At 44.4% G+C, this 22703-nt stretch overlaps 1 protein-coding gene across 1 annotated transcript in view; it reads left to right on the forward strand.

Annotated features, from left to right (window-relative positions):
- The window catches only part of LOC121697867 (von Willebrand factor-like), a 169119-nt gene that overhangs the window by 128928 nt on the left and 17488 nt on the right, over positions 1 to 22703 (forward strand). Inside the window, exons 44-49 of the mRNA XM_042079654.1 lie at positions 6571 to 6621; positions 6764 to 6784; positions 14264 to 14379; positions 14517 to 14659; positions 14885 to 15035; positions 15591 to 15733. Of these exons, the coding sequence (XP_041935588.1) occupies positions 6571 to 6621; positions 6764 to 6784; positions 14264 to 14379; positions 14517 to 14659; positions 14885 to 15035; positions 15591 to 15733 (625 nt within the window). The remainder of the gene's footprint in view (positions 1 to 6570; positions 6622 to 6763; positions 6785 to 14263; positions 14380 to 14516; positions 14660 to 14884; positions 15036 to 15590; positions 15734 to 22703) is intronic.

Below are 22703 nucleotides of genomic sequence, written 5' to 3' on the forward strand. Positions count from 1 at the left end.
CAAATTCGTTCGAATTCCGTGTGTATCCTGTGTATCTTTCGTGCTGCTATCCTGTTGCCTCTTCCCTGCTGTTCCGGCAACAAGGTTTCACGCGAGATTTCCGCCACATCCCAGAGAGTTGTGTTTTCCCAAGATGGCGCCCGTCTGTATATGTGAACGAGACGTGAACGGTACTGTTTTTCTTTTTAATAAACTGCCTGTAGACTTACACAGTTCTCAATGCTTCGGTTTACATGTAGATACCCTCATTATGCTACGGTGTAAGTGTGTTGCTATTTGGAGCCTTGGTAGCGATTTATTTTTACTCTCAAGCATCGTTGTTTGGTGGGTCAGGTGACGAGCCGTCGAATCACAGCACAGCACCCAGAATGCATTGCAACACACCGTCATGAAGGAACTCATCGTTAGGTCGGCTTTAAATAGCATACAGAACCTATAGATTCAACGTTGACTGTAAGCTCCACAGATCATGGCAAGACAATTGAATTGATTGTGGACTTCTTGCCGGGCAATGATGAGCAACTTAATTGAAAAGTAGTGTTGCGTGGATGTGTACAATATTATTCTGAATGTGTGTTTCTGAATGTTATAATCTATACAACTGCACACATGAATAAGTTTGAATGGAGCTAGCTGGGCTGAATGGATTTGGAAAATACTTTATTTTATTTTTTTATGACCTATATGAACATGGTTTGGCTTTAAAAAAAAGATGATCGCGCTGTCATCTTTTTTTACATGACCTTTACAACTGGTGCTGGCAAGGCATTGAACTGGGCTGAATGGATTTGGAAAATATATATATATATATTTTTAATGACCTGTATCAACATGGATTGGCTTTAAAAAAAGATGGCAGAGCGCACATTATCTTTAGAACTGGTGCTGGCAAGGCATTGAACTGGGCTTCATTTGGGGATTCCAACGGTACCTCATATTTGAAAATCGGACATACAGGTCAAAAGTTACATGCACACACCTTCATATACACAGACAGCCCAGCCCATTAGACATTGCCAGATGGCTTAGAACCCTGCCAGGTGCAAGTAATCAACTCTTAGCAGTAGAGGTCCTCCAGGTGCAAGTAATGAGGTGCTGTGATGTCATAGAGGCCCAGCATTCCGCCATTCATTTCAATGGGGCCAAAAAACGCAGAAAAACGGGAATACCGCGAAAACGACAAGGGCCAGCGACACGAAAGTAACAAGCAAGTTACACCGGTTCGGGCCTGAATTTTTGGAGTTCGAACTGCGTCGATAGCTCAAACGGTCTAGGAGCAGTAGTTCGTCCAAAAAGTGGGTGAACAGGAATAATAAATAATAACTAGAATTGCGGTTCCGAGGAACTGCAAGAGTGGGTTTGATCAGGGGCATGGAACTCGGCCTCATCCAAGGATTCCAACGGTACCTCATTTATGAAAATTGGACATACGGGTCAAAAGTTACATGCACACACCTTCATATACACAGACAGCCCAGCCCAGCCCATTAGAGCTCTGCCAGATGGCTCAGAACTCTGCCAGGTGCAAGCTTAAACAATTAGAGCTGTGATGTCACAATCGGAATTAGAATCCTTGAACATTCCGCCATTCATTTCAATGGGGCCGAAAAACGCCGAAAAACGGGAATACCGCGAAAACGACAAGGGCCAGCGACACGAAAGTAACAAGCAAGTTACACCGGTTCGGGCCTGAATTTTTGGAGTTCGAACTGCGTCGATAGCTCAAACGGTCTAGGAGCAGTAGTTCGTCCAAAAAGTGGGTGAATAGGAATAATAAATAATAAGAAAACTTAAGAAGAACAATAGTGGGCTTGCTCCGCAAGCCCACAGCATGGCAAAGCCACTAATTGGATCAAACCCACTAATAATAAGAAAACTTAAGAAGAACAATAGTGGGCTTGCTGGATCAAACCCACTAATAAGAAAACTTAAGAAGAACAATAGTGGGCTTGCTCCGCAAGCCTGGATCAAACCCACTAATAATAAGAAAACTTAAGAAGAACAATAGTGGGCTTGCTGGATCAAACCCACTAATAATAATAATAAGAAAACTTAAGAAGAACAATAGTGGGCTTGCTGGATCAAACCCACTAATAATAATAATAAGAAGAAGAAGCCTAGGAAGAACAGTACAGTGCATTTTCATGCACTGTAATTATTAGCTAAGTTAGCTAAGTCACATAGTTAGGATTGTTAACATAGTTAACAGCATTACTATTATTAACATTTAAAAAAAAACTGCTAGAAAACATTAGCTAAATTAACTAAGTTAAGTAACTTGGTTAGCATTATTATCTTTGTTAACATAGTTAGCATAACTGCTAGCAAACATTAGAGCCATTCCAACTGTCAGTTATCGTCAACTATCTACCTAAATAATTTAACCATTTAAACTATCCACCTATTTAACTGTTCAGTCATTCCAACTATATTAAACCTCATCTACTTAGCAACCTATATAGTTTGTTTTTACTCTGTATGATATTTTACATCATATTTTTGCATTTTCATGCACTGTATTTCCTTCAGGAAATGAAGGGTTCAGATGCAAAAGCCTCTAAATGCCACCTATGTCAAAAATGAGATAAAGATGGTGAGGGGATGCTCTCCACACATAGTATACCCTAATCAAATAATTTAAATTCTAAACCCACTAAATACCACTCTCTTCCTGGTCTGAAATATCGATTTATAGGCAAAAACCTATAGGAGCCTGAATTTAAATGCTCATTTAACCCTTTAGGCGCCAGAGGGTTTTTTTCGAAACGTTCGATTTTGACAACTTCATTTCAAAAGGCTATATCTTAAAAGTGATAAGAGATAGAGACTTTCTGTAAATTAGAGAAATATTAAGGATGACCCAAAGTTTATGTAGGGATTAAATGTTTATATCTAATTTGCATATTATGACGTCATATGGTGGCGGCCATCTTGGATTATAGAATTTTCATGAAAAGTCGCATGTTTGAATGATAAAATGCACCACTTCTTTCCCCCCAAAATGTCCCGCACCTTCTGTATGCTATATTGCACAATACTGAATGCTCAGGTAAATACTAAGTAGTAAACAAACTATGTAAATTATTACTAATAAATGGCAGAAACAAACCAAATGCATGTAGCGGTAGGCGCCTTTTGCTGTAGAGATTTTCCATTTACTACATACAGTAGGCACTCTGATTCCATTTATGGGGCACATATATATTATTCAGATGACACACAAACACAAATAGACAAGACCTGTTTAGTTCAAAAGCTCACTTGCCACGGCAAGGCACAGATCAGGAGTGAGATGACGAGACAAGACAAGAGACAATGTTAGTATTTGTTTTCTTTTTGTTGATGTTTTTTTTCTTTTTTTTTTCTTAGCTGACAAAGACACACACATCACAAGGACATGAACACACAAAAAAGAACACATATATGTCCTAAATCGTCAGGGAAATAGATAATCAACAGTGTAAATCATTACTAATAAATGGCTGACAATTTTTATGTAGCAGGCCTTTTGCTGTAGAGATAATGACTATCCATATCCATATCCTATCCATACAGGGCCGGCATTCCCATCATCTTGTGATAGACTATGCATGGCCTAATGGCTCTCCTGCCCCGTGTCACCACCTCTGCTCCTGTTGCGAGCAGCATGGCCAGATCTGCCTCGCGCTCGCGTCGAGTGGAGAGAATTTGCCCAGCTCGGACTAGGCCTACTGTCATTCTCATTGCGACTCCCCACACTGCCTCTACGTTCCCCCCTAACTGTCCTATGAGCACTTCGACCTCGTCTAACATACCCAGTGGCATTAGACAAATGCTCCACCACGTTACTGTCGCCGCGATTGCAGAGAGGCACACGTTCAGAAGACAGAAGCTAGCGCTATGGACATTAGGCTACCTCCTCTTCGCCACACCACTAACACCCTGCTAACTTCCCGATGAACACTCCAAACCCGTTAAACATTATTCCCACCAGTGACATTGGGCAAACGATTCAACGTTTGTGCTTGGTGTAAGCTAAACTATGGAGTAAACTCTCACTTTGTCCAGCTGCATCATTGCAAGGCAGGGACGCATCTGAAGCCTCACTAAACGAATCACCGTCATTTTCTGAAGGCAGATATTTCCCTTCAGAATCAGGGTCCGCAAATAGAAGACCTAACACTTCATTTCAGGTAAACTTTTTTGATGCCATTAGACGATAATCTAATGCAAATACTCGCTGACGTTGACAATATCGCTCTGACAAAGTGGCTCACACGCACACTAGCTCTGGTATTTCACGCACTGATTCAATGCACTGTAGCTAGAAGGTTTTGTTTAAAGCATGCCCCTTTTTCGACTCGGGGATGACGTATGACATGTCTGCCATCTAGTGGAGTGGAGGTCGAACGAAATATGACACCCTATTTGACTAAATCGGCCGTTTTATTCAGTACCGCATCTTGTCGAGTAAATTCGACCGTGGCGCCTAGAGGGTTAAAAGAAAAGTGGTCAGACGGATTTAGAGGGTTTTGCATCTGAACTCTTCAAATGCTTTTCTAGTTATTATTATTCTTATATAGAAACGCTTATTTCTTATATAGAAACGCTTTTTCTGTGTTTGATGCGGCTTCAACCGTTTAATATAGAAACTTAATTCAAACTGCGTTACGTAGGTCTTACTTAGGACAGGTGTGGAATGTATTTTTCATACTTTTTTTTGTAACTTTTATACTTTTTGAACTATTAATTAAAAACTATTAAAATTTTCCCCATAGACTTAACATTGGCGATTATGGCATCACAATAGAGCACTTCAAATCCTATGCCAAGTGTTCCGGCCAGAGCCATATGGTTCCGGCCACCTCCAGCAACTGTCTGTCTCAGGCTTTAAGCATACAATCTGGCTCTCTTAAGACTACAGATCCTGTTCAACTGTTTCCTCTGCCCACAACTGTTTCAAAATAAAAGTATCCACTACAATAATTCCCTATTAAATAATTTAACATTTTAATCTATCCAACTATTTAACTGTTCAACTATTCCAACTGTCAGTTATCATTAATTATTCCACTGCTTGGTTGAATTTCCCATTGTCCTACGTAATTTAGAACGACCATTAACCGTATGTTATCTGCACACCTATGAAGTAGATCCATTTTTTTGGTCGTATCACACTTGTATATTAATTCGCTGAACTCGTTGTGAAGTTTAAATGAACTGTCACGTTGCATCCGAGCTGTAAAATGCAGACGTTCAGAACATTGCAACATTGTAGCATATGACGGAGGTGGCTTTTAGCTAGATGGATGACAGCAGGCTAAGTAAAATAACGATGTTTCAAAGCTAAAGTTCATCAGAATCTTGGGATACGCCCGCTTGACAACGGGAGAGATAGAACTAACGACTGGCCTTTGGCCGTAGCAACCATCCATTTAGAACTAGTAACGGCAGTTTGTCCTGTGAGTTGAGAAATTAGTTGATATGTGTCGGAAGAAATTAGTTCTACAAACAAGATAGTTTTAACGATTAAAACGTTTAAATTGTAACAGGAAATGAACACAACACAAGTGGCAACAGTGGAATAAGCGGGATAATGGACTCCACGGTGGTCTGTTCACAGAAGTTAATGCACTACGAGGTTAACTTCTGTGAACCGCTTCGCGTCGGGGCCGTTTTACAACCTCGACCGTCCATTAACTTCTGTGAACAGACCACGGTCTATGCCTCTAGCCTACTATATTAAACCACCACCTACCTAGCAACCATTGAAATTAAGCATCTATGTCAGTTTCCATAGCAACCAAGATGATTATACTAGCAAACCACTGTAGTAACTCTTTTATTTCTGATAGTAGCCACCATGGACACCCTAGCAACAACCTAGCAATGACTTCAAGTACCCTAGCAACAGCCTAGCAACCACATTCACAGTTAAAACCTAGCAACCAGCATAGCAACCACCATAACTACTCTAGCAACAGTCAGTTGTCATCAACTTTGACTCCCGTCAACTGTTTCCTCTCCCCACAACTGTTTCAAAATAAAAGTCCTCACTACAATAATTCCCTATGAAATATTTGAACCAATCCAACTGTCAGTTGTCATCAGCTATGACTCCCGCCAATTGAGTCCTCTGCCCACAACTGTTTGGCAGCCTGGGCTTTTCAGTCAACTAGTGTGATCAACTCCCAATCTATATTCAAACTGTCTCCTTTAAACTATCAACTTTTATTAAGCTGTGCAACCACCATGGCTGTCCTAGCGTCATTTTCACTCGTAATTCCCTGGAATTACATTCTCTAGTTAATAATATAATATTATTCAAAATGCACTAATAGTATATTTAACAACAAATGGTGTCTCATATAAAATGACTATGGCATATCTCTTTTATCATTGTATTAATTCCCCTATTTATTATGGCAATTTGATTATTTGATAATTTTCCATTTACATTTTTTTTTCAGGTAATGTATTTATTTATACTAATTTTATTTATATGTATTTATTTATACAAATTATAAATACATTTATAAAAATGTATTTATTTAATTGTTTTTCATTTGTATATATTTTTACCCCGTTCAGAGTTGCCTCACGACTGTGTTCACCGCCAGGATGCTGGAGTCATCTGCTCAGGTACCTCACACACATACTTTGTTGTACTCGGAAGTTGTAATTCCCAAGTTATGGTTATGTTAGTTTATGTTTATTAGTGGTTCAGTCATAGTAAGTAGTTATACATCGCATGACTAGTGATGTTCTGTTCTTTGCCTCACAGATGGGCCTACTACTACTCAGAGTAAGTACACTTCTCTTGTCATTGCGATTTCCAATATGAAAACCTTTGACCTTATCAAAGATCCTTGCACCTCTTGCTCAACCCTCAGCTTCAACCCTCTCAGGTGATATGCTTTACTACAGCTACCCAGGAACATTTCATGTGACATTTTGCCTGATTTTGTTGTTTTTTTGTAAACAAAGCAGCCAGGCAGCTACAGCGCTACACTCTGGGGGCATGAACATGGGCGCGCATGAACACTCCTCAAGAGTGTAGCACCGTAGCTGCCTGGAAGCTCCAACTATTGGCTGCAGCAACTTGAGCTTGGTAAAACCGATTGATCTCGTTTTTTCCGTACCGACCTCGAGAAACTGAGATCTATGTGAAAAAGCACCGGATTTCTCCTTTCAGCCGGAATTTTGTGTGTAGAGCCTCACTTACATACAATAAATTATGTATAGCACAGACACGTTGCTAGGTAACATCCCCAGAAGAAAACTGAGTAACAACATTGACTGTAAAAACAGTTATTTTTTACACAAGATTATCCCTCTAGAGCAGGGGTCTCAAACACCCGGCCCGCGACGTATGTCAAAATAATAATGTAATCCGGCCCTTGAGACTATTTTTAATTGCGACAAACAACGATACTGATTAAAATAGACGATAGTTCCAGTTACGGTGACAAATCTCATTTGTAGCCTACTCTGCTCCACTATGTGCTAGATATCAAGAGCTTCATTCAAACCCAAAATCGCTGCGCAAAGTTTTCAGGAAATACTTGTAGCCTATTACACGTACCATGCTTATTTCGACCCTCTGCCCAACATAGCTTGGAAGTTGCAGTGGTAATCGTGATGATAGTGGTCGTAATGGACGTGGTACAGACAGCAGGGCTAGTAGAAATAGGGCTCTAAACTACAAAGTCACCCACAATATGATGCGAACTTCTGGGTACTCAGATTACCCGCGATAGGAACTGATTTGACCAGAATACTTTATTGTAGGCCTTGTGGTTTAGAAACCATATACATCTTAGGTGTTGGTATACATCTTAGGTGTTTTCCTGTTAATTTGTTATGTGGGTAATATGAAAAAAGGAAAGTAAACCTGCTCAAATATGTTAATCCAGTATTTACTGAAAGGTGCATAATTTGAGGGGCTTGCCATCCAATGGCAAATTAGATGGGTAAATTTACCCCCTTCATAAACTTTTGTTTTACTCAAAGATTTTTACATTTACAGTAGGACTTTATCTCTGACCACTTTCAAGCCATGGCCTTTTGATATAAAAATCCAATGGTGTTGCTTTCTTAACCCTGACGCCTATAGTTTGCCAGGTTTAAAAAAGTTATGAGAAGAAAATATTTTTATTTGGTGTGAAACACACACATACCTGTTTTTATGCTTTTCATTTGTTTTATAATTTGTATTAATATTTATTTTATTTATAAGCTAAGGTTGCTAGCACAGGTGTCTAAAACTAGATAAAAACACTTGCACTTTCTGTTTGCAGTTTTGTGTGGTATTTGAAAAAAAGAACATTGCATTTTCAGAAATAGCCGGCCCTCCAATCAGATGACGTTGGCAGAATTGGCCCCCAGCTCATTTGAGTTTGAGACCCCTGCTCTATGGGGAAGCCCTGAAATAAAGCCCATGATGTCGACATTCCTCGAGTGGAATGGGCTCGTAAACCGACTGGGGGTTGTAACCCCTTAGTCGTATAGGCCAGGGCAATAGCCGCCACAATCCATTGTGATAGACGCTGCTTAGTGAGCGGTCTACCCAGATGTGACTTTGCACAAGACACAAACAGCTGTTCCGTTTTCCTTAACTCCGCTGTTTTGTCCACGTACGCACGCAACGCCCTGACCGGACAGAGCGCATTCAGCCGCGAAAGGCGGTGGGTTAAACACAAATAGTTAAATCGGCCGACACGACAGTGACGGGTTGAAAACCTTCGGAATGAACGCTGGGTTGGGTTTTAATACAACCCTTGAGTCACCCGGGAAAAATTGCATACAGGCTGTATTCACAGATAGGGCATGAATATCGCTTACGCGTTTAGCCGTAGCCAAAGCCACCAACAAAGCCGTCTTGAGTGAGAGCACTTTAAGATCCAACTGTTGTAATGGCTCGAAGGGAGGGCGAGACAGAACATCCAAAACCATCGGCAGATCCCATGAAGGGGCCAGTGGTTTAGAAACCGGGCGGAGGCGTCGAGCCCCTTTCATAAATTGACGTATGAGAGGGTGCTGGCCCGCTGTTTTGTCCCCAAAGCCTACATGGCAGGCCGAGATGGCAGCCAGGTAAACTTTGACAGTGGAGAAGGACTTGTTTTTATCCATTAAGTCTTGCAGAAACGTAAGGATAACGTCCACAGAGCACTGGAAGGCTATCGTCCCTGTTTTAATACACCAGTCATTAAATACACGTCATTTGCTATCATACAACGTCCTAGTTGATGACGCCCTAGCGCTCTGAATGGTCGCTATGACATTGCAGGGCAGTCCTGCAGCTGTCAGATTCAGCCTTTCACGGGCCAGACCCAGAGGGCCAGGCGCTCTGGATGAGGGTGAAATATTTCCCCGTTCGCTTGGGACAGCATTTCCCCGTTCGCAACCAGATTTGAGCCACCACATCGCTGTGGAGTTTCCAGTCTCCGTAGCGGGGGTTGCCCCTGGATAATAAATCTGCACCCAAATTCAATACACCGGGGACGTGTGTGGCTTTCAACGACAGGAGACCTCAGTCTTGTTGACATAGGCCACCACAGTGGTGTTGTCTGTTCTGACCAAGACATGATGCCCTCTCAGGATGGGCAGAAAATGTCTGAGTGCGAGCCAAACCGCCATCAGTACTAGACGGTTTATGTGCAAAGATTGCATGTGTGAGTCCCACACCCCGTTTATCGACCTGCCCTCGTGAGTAGCTCCCCAGCCACTCAGCGAGGCATCCGTCGTCACTACTTTCCTGTGTAGGACAGCACCCATCGTAGTTCCCTCTGTGAGGAAGAGTGGGCGTTTCCAGGGTCTTAGCGCAGCGCAGCAGGCTGCTGAGATTGCGACAGGGCGATGGCAGTGACGCGAGGGATTCAATCCCAGCGACGCCACCCATTGCTGAACAGCCCTCATGTATAAACGGCCGAGGGGAACGACCACCAAGGCTGACGCCATGAGGCCCAGGAGTCTGAGGCAGACCCTGAATTTCACAGTAGCCCCCCTGCGGAAAAGTGCGAGGCATGCGCGGAACGCTTTGACTCGTTCCGCTGACAGGCGCGCTCTGAATGAGACGGAGTTTAGAGACAGCCCTATGAAGGTGGTAATCTGACACGGGCACAGCACGCTTTTCTCCCAGTTTATTCTGAAGCCTAGTAACAACAGGTGCTCCGTTAGGAGAGCCGTGTGCTGCTGCGCTTCCTGGTATGAGTGCGCGGCCACCAGCCAGTCGTCGATAAAAGTAGCCAGATGTAAACCTTTTTCCCGGAGCGGCGCGATAGCCGCTTCGGTGACCTTGACGAAGACTCTGGGGCTGAGCGCAAGGCCAAATGGGAGGGCAAGCCACTCGTAGGCCACACCTCGAAAGGCAAACCTGAGGAACTTTCTGTGGGGCGGATAGATCGGGACGTGTAGGAACGCATCGGTCGGATCCACTGAGGTGAACCAATCGCCCGGGCGCACGAAGCGCATTAATGCGTCGTTGGTTAGCATCCTGAACCTGTACTTTCTTAGGTATCTGTTCAGTGCACGCAGGTCCAATAACGGCTTTGCTCGATGGGGACTACCCTGATCGCTTGTTTGTTTAACAGGGAAATTATTTCCCCCTGTAGAACACGGGCAGATTCCCCTGTAGCGTGGGATTGTACAATCCCATTGAACGGGGGTGGGGGTGTAGCGAACTGTAGGCCTTTCGCTATAATCTTTATTATCCAGTCTGACTTCACGTGCATCCGCCAGTACTGGATGCGCTCGGTCAGTGGCGAAATGACGCCATCTAGTGGCGCTAACTGGCGCGACCGAGCTGGCCTGGGCTGCAACGCTAGCGTGCTTATGTTGCCCATCGCCCCCAGTGGAGCTTTGGCTCCGCCTGGTTGCGTTATTAGGGAGTGATTGCACGCCATTGCCACTGAACATAGCTCGTGACTTTTTGTGAGAGCTTTTTTGTTCATTTGACAATTTTTTTGCATTCTTTTGACGGATACGCCCTCGGCCCTCGGCCTGGCTGCGCACCGAAACATTTATTTTTGAAGGGGGGCACTGGTGTGTGCTTGTGAGACTCTGTTGGGGCTCGAACTGGCACTCCAGGTCTCTTCTCCGCTTCAGTGGGCTGTGAACTGCGAGTGCCTCTGTGGCCTCTGCACGCCTCTTGGGGGGCAGTGAACATGCCTCTTTGAACAGGCCCAGGAACGGGGCCGGTGTGAGTCGAGGAGGGGGGAGCGTCTGGTTGGACCCGCCCCCCCCTCGCCTGCAAGGCGCGTACTAGGCGCGCTTCTTCTTCCTCGCTCCCTGCGGGGTTTTGCTGACCTCCCTGTGTCGCGTTAGGGTTAAAGGGCTTTTTAACCCAGGCACCTTTGAGCTCGGGGGTCTTACCAAGGCTCTGAGTGGCAGTCTGGGTCGGGAGCTGACGTCTCGGTATCCGGTACTGCGGCGGGCGTGCCGCTGCCTCGGAGAGCATCTGTCTGGGTGCTTTGGGAGCGGGGGCTTGTGCCTTTCTGGGGAGGCACAGCTGCAGCGCTTCACCGTCCCGTTTCTTTTCCTCACACCGCTTTTGCATAGTGGCCACGGCTGGTCCAAAGAGGCCTTTGGGGTCCACGGGCACATCTAGCAGCTGGGTCTTCTCCTTGTGGGAGAGGCTGGAGAGGTTGAGCCAGCGAGCTCTCTCTTGAGAGACCATGAGGGCCATAGCCCGTCCCGCCGTTTGCACCGCACACCTGTGTAGCCGTAGGCAGAGGTCTGTGACCACACACATTTCGTCCCACACAGCTGGCTCGTTGGGGGCGGACGAGAAGTCTTCCTCCAGCTCGACTTGGTAGGCCATGAGCAGAGATGAGGCGTTGAGAGCTCTCACCGCCGACGCCACTGCTTTGTAGCTTTTTTCAGTCACGGCGGACTGGAAATTGTCAGCTTTGGAGGGGAATGCGGGTCCCGAGGGGGTCATCGCAGACTTCTGGGTGGGGTGGAGATGGGAGGCCAGGAGCGGTTCGACAGGGGGCAGATGGGAGAATCCACTGCTTTCCATGTCTGGCCATTCCAGCGCCGCGAGCCCTTGAGCCGGGTTTTTCGCTGAGAATGGGCTGCTCCATGAGCGTGTGGCTTCCTCGAGGCACTCGGGGAAGACGGGCAGTAGTTGTCTGGTGGAGCTTTTAGCCTTCGGGAGCCTCTTTCCCTCGTAGCGAGAGGACACGGTCTCCTTCTGGGCCTCAGGCCAGGGAACGCCGAGCTTTGCAGCTGCTCTCTTGCAGACGTCGTGAAGGCCCACGCTTGCGGCTTCATCAGCCTCAGTGGCGGTGCTATCACTTCTCACGCCGCTCGGGCGAGCAGCCTGAGTGACTGGGAGGAATAAGTCGTCGCCATCCTCATCCCCCAGGGATAGTAGGTCGACGGAGTCATCCTCTGAGATGAGTTCAGCTTCGCCAGTCGCACCTAGCATCCCCATTGGGCTGTCTTCGGTGTCAGATATAGGCGATAGAGCGTCGAGGTGGTCGCCCCAGCTAGCGCCCAGTTCTCCAGCGCCGGCTGGCTCCTGGGAAAGGGTTGCTGACTCAAGGGGAGGGAGGTCATCCGCTCCTAGCATGGGGTCGTCGTCGGTGAGACTAGCTAGGCGTGCTAGCCTACGTCGGCGAGACCGGAGGGAAAGTCGGGCGCAGTGTTCACACACTTCCGGGGATGTTAACGCGGTCTGGGCGTGTTGCAGCCCCAGACACGCGGCACACACCTGGTGGGTGTCAGCGGCCGAAATCTTGTTCCCACACAAACACATCCTAGCCGGGGCTTCGCACTTCCTCGCGGGGAGGGGGGGCACTGGCGTCGACATGTTGTTTCGCTACTGTTTGAGGACAGGCTAGCGGTTGCTACTGTTTGGTGACAGACTAGCTTTGGAGCTACTGTATGGAGACAGATTAGCTTTGGGGTTTGGAGGCTACTGTTTGGAGACAGGCTAGCGGGCTACTGTTTGGAGACAGGCTAGCGTGCTACTGTTTGGCGACAGGCTAGCAAGGGAGAGGCTACTGTTTGGCGACAGGCTAGCCAAGTCCAAACCAGTGCTCTTCGAAGATGAAGCGGCGTTAAGGTAGCATTCGGGGACCGAGTCGTTACCTCGCTCAATAAACAGTTAAGCCACCAAGCCACAGCACCTGTATACGAGAGAGCAAGCCTATGGGGGCGAGAAGAGGTTTTAGACTGAAGCAATGACGTTGCGCCGTAGAATATAAGGGAGGAGGAAGTACCTCCTCCACGTCGCATACGTCAGTCCTCCAGCCAATGGTGGCTGGCGTAATGAAATAATGGCTTCTGGGGAACTCGCGAGGGGGCGTGTCCCACAGAGATACCGAATGAATGCTTGAAAGAGAACTAGTGGTATTTATTTGTGGATCTTGGTGTGCAGTAGGAATGTCTCAAAATTACGTCATCGACATAAAAGCAAAAAGGAGATTCACAAATGCAGATTCCACATACAAAGTCAAGCATATTTATTTTCAAATCTTGAAAATATATTTACAAAGACACGTTTATTTATATAAATTTGTTTATTTATTTGTATATAAATATAATATATAATATAAATATTTGTATATTATTTGGAATCCTTGGACCAGGCAGAGTTCAAGGCACTGACTCAAGGGGAGGGAGGTCAAGGCTATGATGTCAATTTCCGCCATATTGGTCATTTTGGATTGTATCGAAAACAAAATTTTCACAGGCCACAAATGTTCTTCACATATAATGATTATAGAGGTTTTTTTTTTCATTTTCAAAAGCATTCGGCCAGCCATAGCCAATCGAAGTCAGCGGCAAAGCCAACAAACAGGAAGTGGACTCATATCTTTGCAACGCTTTATTGTATCAAAACCAAACTTAGTACACAGACTTAGGACCCCATTGTGAGGAGTGTTGTGACCTTTAAGTGCTATGATTTGATCTCTAGTGCTGCAATTAGCAAAGATGCAGTTTTGGTTGTAACTGTTGATATGTTGTTTGGATTTAAAACTTACTAGCTGTGTCATCTATCTCAGCAGTATCTTTAGTTCCTTGACATGAAACCTGCTGTGAGTGTGCCCCATAATCATGTAGAACCAGATGGAAATTCTGAACAGAACTTAGTATGGCTACGTCAGGCTACGCTTTTGATGTATCAGTTTCCACATATTGTTGAGATATTGCTAAATCATTTCAATTTGACTTTGACAATTCCCCTGTGTCTTGTGAGTTGCATTCTCATAGCCTTTTTGAAGCAGACAGAAGCTGATGAACCATAATCATCTGTCATATTCTCCCTCTTCAGACGCAGACATTGCCTTCCTGCTGGACGGCTCTGGGAGCGTGCAGCCATACCAGTTCTTGACCATGAAATTGTTTGTGAAAAATGTTACCAGAATGCTCCTGAATTCTAAAACCTTAGTGAGTCTTTAGCTCTATTAATATATGTAATTAACTAACTATTGTAAAAAACTAATAATATTATAAACTATTAATTAATTGTCCGTATATCAAGTACATTTCCAGCACACATAAAATTTCTCATTTTGTTTCAGCAGTTCGCCTTTGCACAGTACTCCAACAGTGCCATCATCCATGTGGACTTTGATAATTTTCAGAGAACAGGATGGGAATATCAGGTGGACAGTATCACACAGACAGCAGGAGGCACATATACCGCAAGAGCTATCCACACAGTTGTGTAAGTCTTAATGAAGACCTATGCTATCTTACCTATTAGGCTCCTGCCCGAGACTTTCATCTCAAACCTTTACCACTTTTTCTCTAATCATCTCTAATCTTTTCTCATAGAAACTGTACAAAAAAAATCACCTTTGTTGGGATTTTATCATTTAAAATGAGATAACTCATTTATCTTATTTATGACTTAGTGTTATTTATTATGAAGTTATACTCATTTACACAGGAATGATTTATTTGAATCTTCTGCTGGAGCGAGACCTGATGCCAAACGGATCCTAATTGTCATCACAGATGGGCAATCCCCTGATTCTCAAAAATATCCCGTTGTCATGGCGCTGGCTGATGGGAAAAATATTACTAGATACGCTATTGGGGTATGAGGTGTTACCCAATATGTGCACATTCACATTTATTTATTCAGCTGATGCATTTATTTACAGCACCTTACAGTATGAAACAAAACCCCTTAATTTCACCCCTTATAAATGCCGTACTTTTGACCTTTAAACCATTCTATAAATAGGTAGTCTTTAATTAAAAATGTGCATAGGTTAAGGAGAAAAGCCTTATGATATTAAGAGATACTTCAATTACCCCCCTAAATTGTCCTAAATTACCCCCTTAATCACAACAAACAAAGGGAACCCCTGACTTGACACCTTAAATGTAAGATTAAGGGGTTTCACACTCAAATGGCATTTAAAGGTCAAATTAAGCCTGTTTTACAAATTAAGGGCCGTTTATTGGAAATTAAGTGGTTTTGGTATATTTTCAGGGGTAATTTAAGGTAAATTTGAGTACATTGTGTTTGGTTGTGATAAAGCACACATACATTTTCATCAGTATTTTGCTCCCTTTCCATGACTACATGATTCCGATGTTATTTGCACAATAATAATTCTCTTCCTTCCATCACCAACCAATGATAGGTTGGTGATGCCTTTAGCACTTCAGACACACAGGATGACCTCAGGAGCATCGCGTCTTCTCCAGCATCAGACCACATGTTTCATGTGAGCAATTTTGATGCACTGGATACAATTGGCAGCACACTGGAAGCTAACATTGGTGGTGAAGGTACGGACACATGCAATCATCAGCCACAGTTACAAATACACTTTGCTCTATCAGAGAGGGAATCAAACTTCTGCCTGTAAGCTTCGGGCACAAGCGAGTAAATGTGCAACACCGCTTGCTTTACTTTATCACAATCCGCAGCATCTTCTAAAGATAAAGAGGAGTAGGCCTGCTGGGCCGTGCCTTGGAATATGCTTTGTAACGTCATTGACCACACTTTGCAAGGCCATTTAAGAACTGTAGCAACTCGTTCAAAATGTGCAAAAAACGTATCCACTTCCTTCTTGTTAAAAGGAGGAACAAGCCTAATATTCCGTGTGACATTGAAATGAGTGACAGGGATATTAACACCAGATTCGTGAGCTTTGATCTCTAATTCTTTAAACCGAATAGCCTGGGTCATCTCCAAGTCTTTCATTCTTAACTCATGCTCTCTGCGCTCACACTCGCATACTGCTAGTCTATCAGCCTCTAGTTGCGATTCCTCACCTTCCCAAGCTATTTCCTTTTCACGAAGCTCTAGACACTTCCATTCTAAAGCACTCTTAGTAGGTGTAGGATCAGAAAGGGGAACAGATTTACCCGGAGTCGGCCGAGAAGGGCTTTCAGGACTTCCTTTATCCAGCACTCCAAGTTCACGCAAGTCAGCCACCAGCTTATTGAAGAGTTCCCCCTTAGAAGGCGAACCACGTATGTGAAAAGGAGATCTCTCCTTTTCCCCTAACTGTGTTTTACCCTGTTAAAAGTCTGCAATCAAACATACACCCACCTACACTAAGTTTCAATTTTGTGGCTGTGTATGTGTTTATGTCTTGTGTATGTATGTGTCTTTGCAATGGGAAAGATTTTAACAGTAGAGGGATATTGGTACAGACCATTACCCCTCTCAAATGGTTCACCCCTCTCAAATGGTTCACCCCTCTCAAATGGTCTTGATTGGGTAATTGGCTGGCCTATTTAAGGCTGGCTCATTTCATGGTGTGAGAGAGTCTAAGGAGAGGTGCTGTGTGAGAAGTCTGGACAATACAGCATACCTGCAAACTAGTCACCTTTCGGCGAAAATCGCCGTTTTTGAATCAAAATATGTCATTCACGTAAATCGTGTAGATCCGAAGAGTTTTCTTTTGGGGGGGTAGTCTGGAGTGAGACTATCGTCGATTTCATGCGAGATTGGCCTCTCTGTGCTATTTTTGAAGGCCTATCAGTTGTTTCTGAGGGCGGGCTTTATCTCCCTTACTTTCTGTTACGCATAGCCTGCCTGCTATGGCCTGCAGCAGCGATATGACCAAGGAAAAAAAGAAAATGTTAGCTAACAAACACAGGCCACATGCTACACTCTCTCTGACTATAAACTCAAGGTAAAACATCATATTGTTAGGATACTTTTCTCTTGCCCTCGGTGGGTTAAATGAAAGACTTGCTGAGGTGAGGTTAACAAGTGTTTACTCACAAATTCACGTTCTCGCAGCTGGCCGTTTTGAATTGCTTTGCGAAACAAAACGACTCTGCACTGAGTGCGATTGTGAATTTAGCTCGGCTTAATAGTTTAATATTGTCTTGGAAAGTTATTGCTTGTTCACGAGTTATTTCATTTAGCATGATATTTTCCATGTGTCGATGATGGTTAGACATGACGTTCTCAGGGAGCGCAGACCTTTCCAAGGCCAAATGTAGCTATTTGCAACAAATCTGAAAGTGGACCTAGCAAAATATTTTGACTTGCTCAGTGATAGGTGTTTTAATTTGTTTGTTTTCTGTGTAGCATATAGATCATAATTCTTGATAATTAAATGGAATAGCCACAGTCCCTTTCTGTCAACACCTGTAATTTTTATAGATAAGGATTAGGCTTTAACAGATTGTCAACATTTATGTTGTTTGGTCTGTTTTTGGCTGCATACATGAAGGCCAAGGTGGGCAATGTGTTTTCCCTGGTTTGAGGTAATACTGACATTTCTTCAAGGGGCAGGTCTGAAAATATCTTCTCCATCATTAAGTTATCCAATTAGGCTAAACATGGCCTTAACTCAAAACAGCTGGTAGGCCTACTGTTAGGACTATGTCATTTTAATATGTAAATATGTAAATTAATATGTAACTACATGTTTATTATAATATAATATGATAATATTCATTATTCATTATTGCAGGTCTACCCATGTGCATGTAATGGAAATGTCGGTTATTCCCGATATCCCTTCATTTACGTGTTAAAATGTAAAATCTTTTTCAAATCTTCTGCGGGGGGGGGGGGGGGCGTCTTTCGGAAATTTGTCACCTTTTTCAGCCCTTTTGAGTTTGCAGGTATGATACAGAGTTTAGAACTGTGACTGCTATTGCTTAAGAAACCGGTTGGTTGAATTTTGTTTTGTCGTCAAGTCTTTTTGTTTGCACTGTTTTCGCACTGTAAATAAATCTGCACTCCACCAAAATCCACGTTTGCTTGCTGTGTCTTCACCCCATCATCACTTCACCTCCATGAGTCCTAGCCGCTCATCCTGCATGTGGGTACGGACCGCAAGGACCGTATTTTTCACAGTTGGTGTCAGAAGTGGGAAGTGGGGGAGCAGCACCCTGGTGATCGAGGTCGAGTGCTAATGGCACCCGCAGCCCTACGATCACCAGCAGCGCCACCAGCAGCGTCGGCAGCAGCCCGCGAATGCCGGCAACACCGCCAGCTTGCCATCTTTGGCAGCCTGGACCAGAACAGCCAGGCCAAGGCTGGAGGAAGATGACTATGTGGAACAGTATTGTGTGGAAGTGTGCTGGCAAAGGATCAGATGCAAACCTTCAGCCACAGGACCGAAGGCAGCAGAAGTGTTTGACTCTTTCCTGGTGGCCCATCCTGAAGCAAAGGACTCCACTTCCAGGACTCCAGTAGACCCAGGGCAACTCGCTGAGAGGTTGTCCCTCCCCTGGCACTCAGTGCCGGTTAGTGTTGTATGTTCCCTGGCACATAGTGCGTCAGCTTGATGTGAGGCTGAATTTTAATGTACTTTCGTATGTTCTGTTCCCCCAGCACTCGGTGCTGTTCTGTTCCCCCAGCACTCGGTGCTGTTTTGTTCCCCCAGCACTCGGTGCTGTTCTGTCCCTGGTACCCCTGTCTTCCCTGGCACGTTGTGCGGCAGCTTGCTGTGAGGCTGCGAACTCCCTGGCACTTTGTGCTATATCTCCCCCTGCAACCTGCTGAGGTTGTGTGTTCCCAGCACTCGGTGCTGTAATGTCCCCCAGCACTCGGTGCTGTAATGTCCCCAGCACTCGGTGCTGTATGCCCCTTAGCACTCTGTGCGGTCTCTCCCCTGACCCTTGGTGCAGTCACAGACCCCGGTGGCAGGTTTTCTGTCTCGCCACCACAGTGACGAGCCTCCAGAGGTGGAGGGAAATGTGAAAAGGAGACCTCTCCTTTTCCCCTAACTGCTGTGTTTTACCCTGTTAAAAGTCTGCAATCAAACATAATCTTGATTGGGTAATTGGCTGGCCTATTTAAGGCTGGCTCATTTCATGGTGTGAGAGAGTCTAAGGAGAGGTGCTGTGTGAGAAGTCTGGACAATACAGAGTTTAGAACTGTGACTGCTATTGCTTAAGAAACCGGTTGGTTGAATTTTGTTTTGTCGTCAAGTCTTTTTGTTTGCACTGTTTTCGCACTGTAAATAAATCTGCACTCCACCAAAATCCACGTTTGCTTGCTGTGTCTTCACCCCATCATCACTTCACCTCAGTGAGTCCTAGCCGCTCATCCTGCGTGTGGGTACGGACTGCAAGGACCGTATTTTTCACAACGTACTTCCAGCTTATAGTGGCCGACGATACGGACAAGATCATCGCGCGTACTAGATAACAAAGCATCCACAGAAGGAGCCTGAACAAACGCTTCAAGGTCAAACATAATATATGTGACAATTAAACAAACTCAATCAGTGAGGGGGGGGGGGGGTGGGGGGTACTCTATGGCACACTCCAGACAGGGGTACTCTATGGCACACTCCAGACAGGACCATCGCCCACAGGCACGCACCCTATCTACACGGCGGAAAAACGCCAAAAACGACCCATTACAGGAAAAATCGGAATACTACTAATAAGTCAAGAAAATTGGTTCAAAGACCCGAATTCAAGCCCCCATTATTATGTTACGAGACCATACAATGGATGAGATGGCTCAACATAACATAACAAAGGCCAGAGAGAAGGGACGGTTTAAGGGTATTTAATTGTAACAAATAACCAGTAATAATAATTCTTAACAGTGCGTTGTATAACAAAGATGAATACGGCAAAAAGGAAAACAAAAGAACAAGGTGGTGCATTGAAGCTAAAGTGTAACAAAACAGAAAACAAACCCTGTGACTGCTTGACTCAAAAGAAAACCATGGTCTGTTGACTCCCGACTGTAAACAAAAGACAATACAGTTTTGTGAGTCTTCTTGAGTCTTCTACACTCCCTGGGCCTGCTACTAAAAAGCCATTGAGCCATTACCAAACATATATGATACTACAATAGCGTGAGTTTATATATCTTATAACCTATTTGTCATGATTACTTATAGATTTGATAGTGTAACGATAAACGCATGAGACTTTCAGCGGGGGCACGGGAACTTAAATTGATCACGGTAGTTTAAGCTTACACTTAAACAGACATTCTAATATGAAAATGTAGATGCAATTGTTGTAAAATGGTGCAGCTCCTTTAAGAAAGCCCCGTGCGCAGGGATGGAAAGAGAGAAAGCGAGGGGATGTGTGTTAGAACTTAGATGCGTGTGGAAAAAGTAGACGTGTTGTTGAGACTGGAGCGAGTCATATTCAAAATAATGCAAAAAATAAATCTGCAGATAAAACCAATTATCCTCATTCATTGCAACCGCAGCATGCCTGCTTGCCGACGTTCAAACAAAAAAGATATCAAAGCACCTTTTGCGTTTGAATGTAGTACGAATTTTGTTTTAAACAGCTGGACAAATGATTTAGCTAATTGATTATAGCCTGCACACCAGCAATTGTTGAACATTTACCTGTACAAGACAGTAGCCCAGCCTAACAAGCATGTTGTATGTTGTAGGCCTACTGTAGAAATTTCACTTAAATTGCAACCGCAACATGCCTGCTTGCCGACGTTCAAACGACAACGAAAAAGATATCAAAGCAACAAGAGGGTTGAGTCTGAATGACACGGAGTTCAGACTCATATTGCTCCTCATAACCATCTATAAAAAAAGTGTTTTTTATTTTCTTTTTGAGCATGTCCGAATCCCAGGACATAATGCACTGGACCTTATAATAGGCTTGAGATATAATTCCAAAGGGGGCAGATAGGGGCCTACTGCACTTAAAACTTAAAAAGATTGAATGAAGCTTCCCGAAATTTGAAATTGCGATCAGTGACTGGCATCGGGTGAAGCTTTTTGAAGTTGAACAGGCTATTAAAAACTATTTGCGCACCTCAATGTCACAGGAGAGACTGGGCTCTCCCTTCTATGAATTGAAAAAGACGTTATGCTACCTGCAAACTGGCCTATGATTTCATTGCTGAGTTTGCGGCAAAGCAAGACAATGTTTTTTTCAGAGTCAGGATATGGCGAGTCAGTGTCATTTATTTGTCCAATGTTAGCCTACAGACCAGTTTCCATAGTGCACATCTTATCAACAGTTTGAATGTCGTGTGTGTTTCTGCTCATTGACAAATACCGTTCAGCACAATGATTCATGCCCAATTAATTTCCCCTGTTAAAGTGTTCGCCTTTGTTACACTAAGAACTTTGGTTTCGTGATGTAGCCTATGATAAACACCATATGGCCAAATATGTGACTCAGCTAATGTTATAGGCTATACAATTTCCCCTCTTAAAGACAAGCTGGTGTAGCTTATTAGACTAGGCTACTAAAATGCACCGACGCTAGCCTTGGCTATGTGTAAAGTAAGCTATCGCATGATTTCATGCACGTAAGTTCATGCATCTGTCAAGTTCGCACAGGGCCTCGCACCATCTGTCAAGTTTGCACAGGGCCTCGCATCCCTTGCGACGGCCCTTCAGCTCCTCCTAAGACAGCGAGGAAAAGGTTAAAATATGCGATAAACCCGGGAAAAGTTGACAGGTTTGTTTCGGTCCCGGTGATTATTTGTGAAATTGTGCAAACAACAGCCTTTTCAAGGCATTTCAAGGAAGGTGTCGTAACATGCAAGCTCCCAAATTGACCCAGTAGCCTACAGAAGGCATCAAAAAATTGTTGGGACTGAGGAGGGTCATGCGTTTTTTCTCAATCACTTTGGAGGGTCATAGAAAAATTTCTTGCTGGCGAGGGAGGGTCACGTCTTTTTTGACTAAAGCTCCCAAAACTCCTCCGGTAGCCTCCTCCGGTATAAATAACGAACAGTCCCTAATTAATTATAGCCTGTAGGCCTACACCAGCAATTGTTGAACATGTACCTGTACAGGACATTGACAGTAGCCCAGCCTAACAAGCAGATGTTGCAAAAGACATCAAAAGACGCAATTAATCAGAAATAAATAATGTAATCTGCATCGCTTTATTTAACAAACTGCAAGCAACAAGAGGGTTGAGTTCGCTGTGAGACCAAACCCAAGAGCAGAGCCTATCTGTTAAGGCACTCGATAGGCTATATGGTAACGAGCTGTGTGCGTCTGGAAAGACAATAGAAGATGCTTTGTGAATAGCACAGCGAAGACGGCTCTGGTCATCCCATTCCCTCCCCCCACTTCCTGTAGCCTACCATTATGACTTGTTGCCGTTTTGGGACATTAAGCTTTTTCACGTTAAGCCCCCCTCCCCCACCCCCTTCTTTCACAAGCAGTAGGGGAGCGCGGGGCACAAAGTAACACTTTTTGGTAGATAAAGGAGGGTTCTCCGCGCTTCTGTCGTTTGGCGACAATCCAGTGCAACCAGGCCCCAGGACATATATTTTAGAGAGAAGGGGAGACGCCGGTGCAGCTCAGATGTCTTCTTAA

Source organism: Alosa sapidissima, chromosome 22 (genome assembly GCF_018492685.1).
Source record: "Alosa sapidissima isolate fAloSap1 chromosome 22, fAloSap1.pri, whole genome shotgun sequence".
In the NCBI taxonomy this organism is placed as follows: Eukaryota; Metazoa; Chordata; class Actinopteri; order Clupeiformes; family Clupeidae; genus Alosa; species Alosa sapidissima.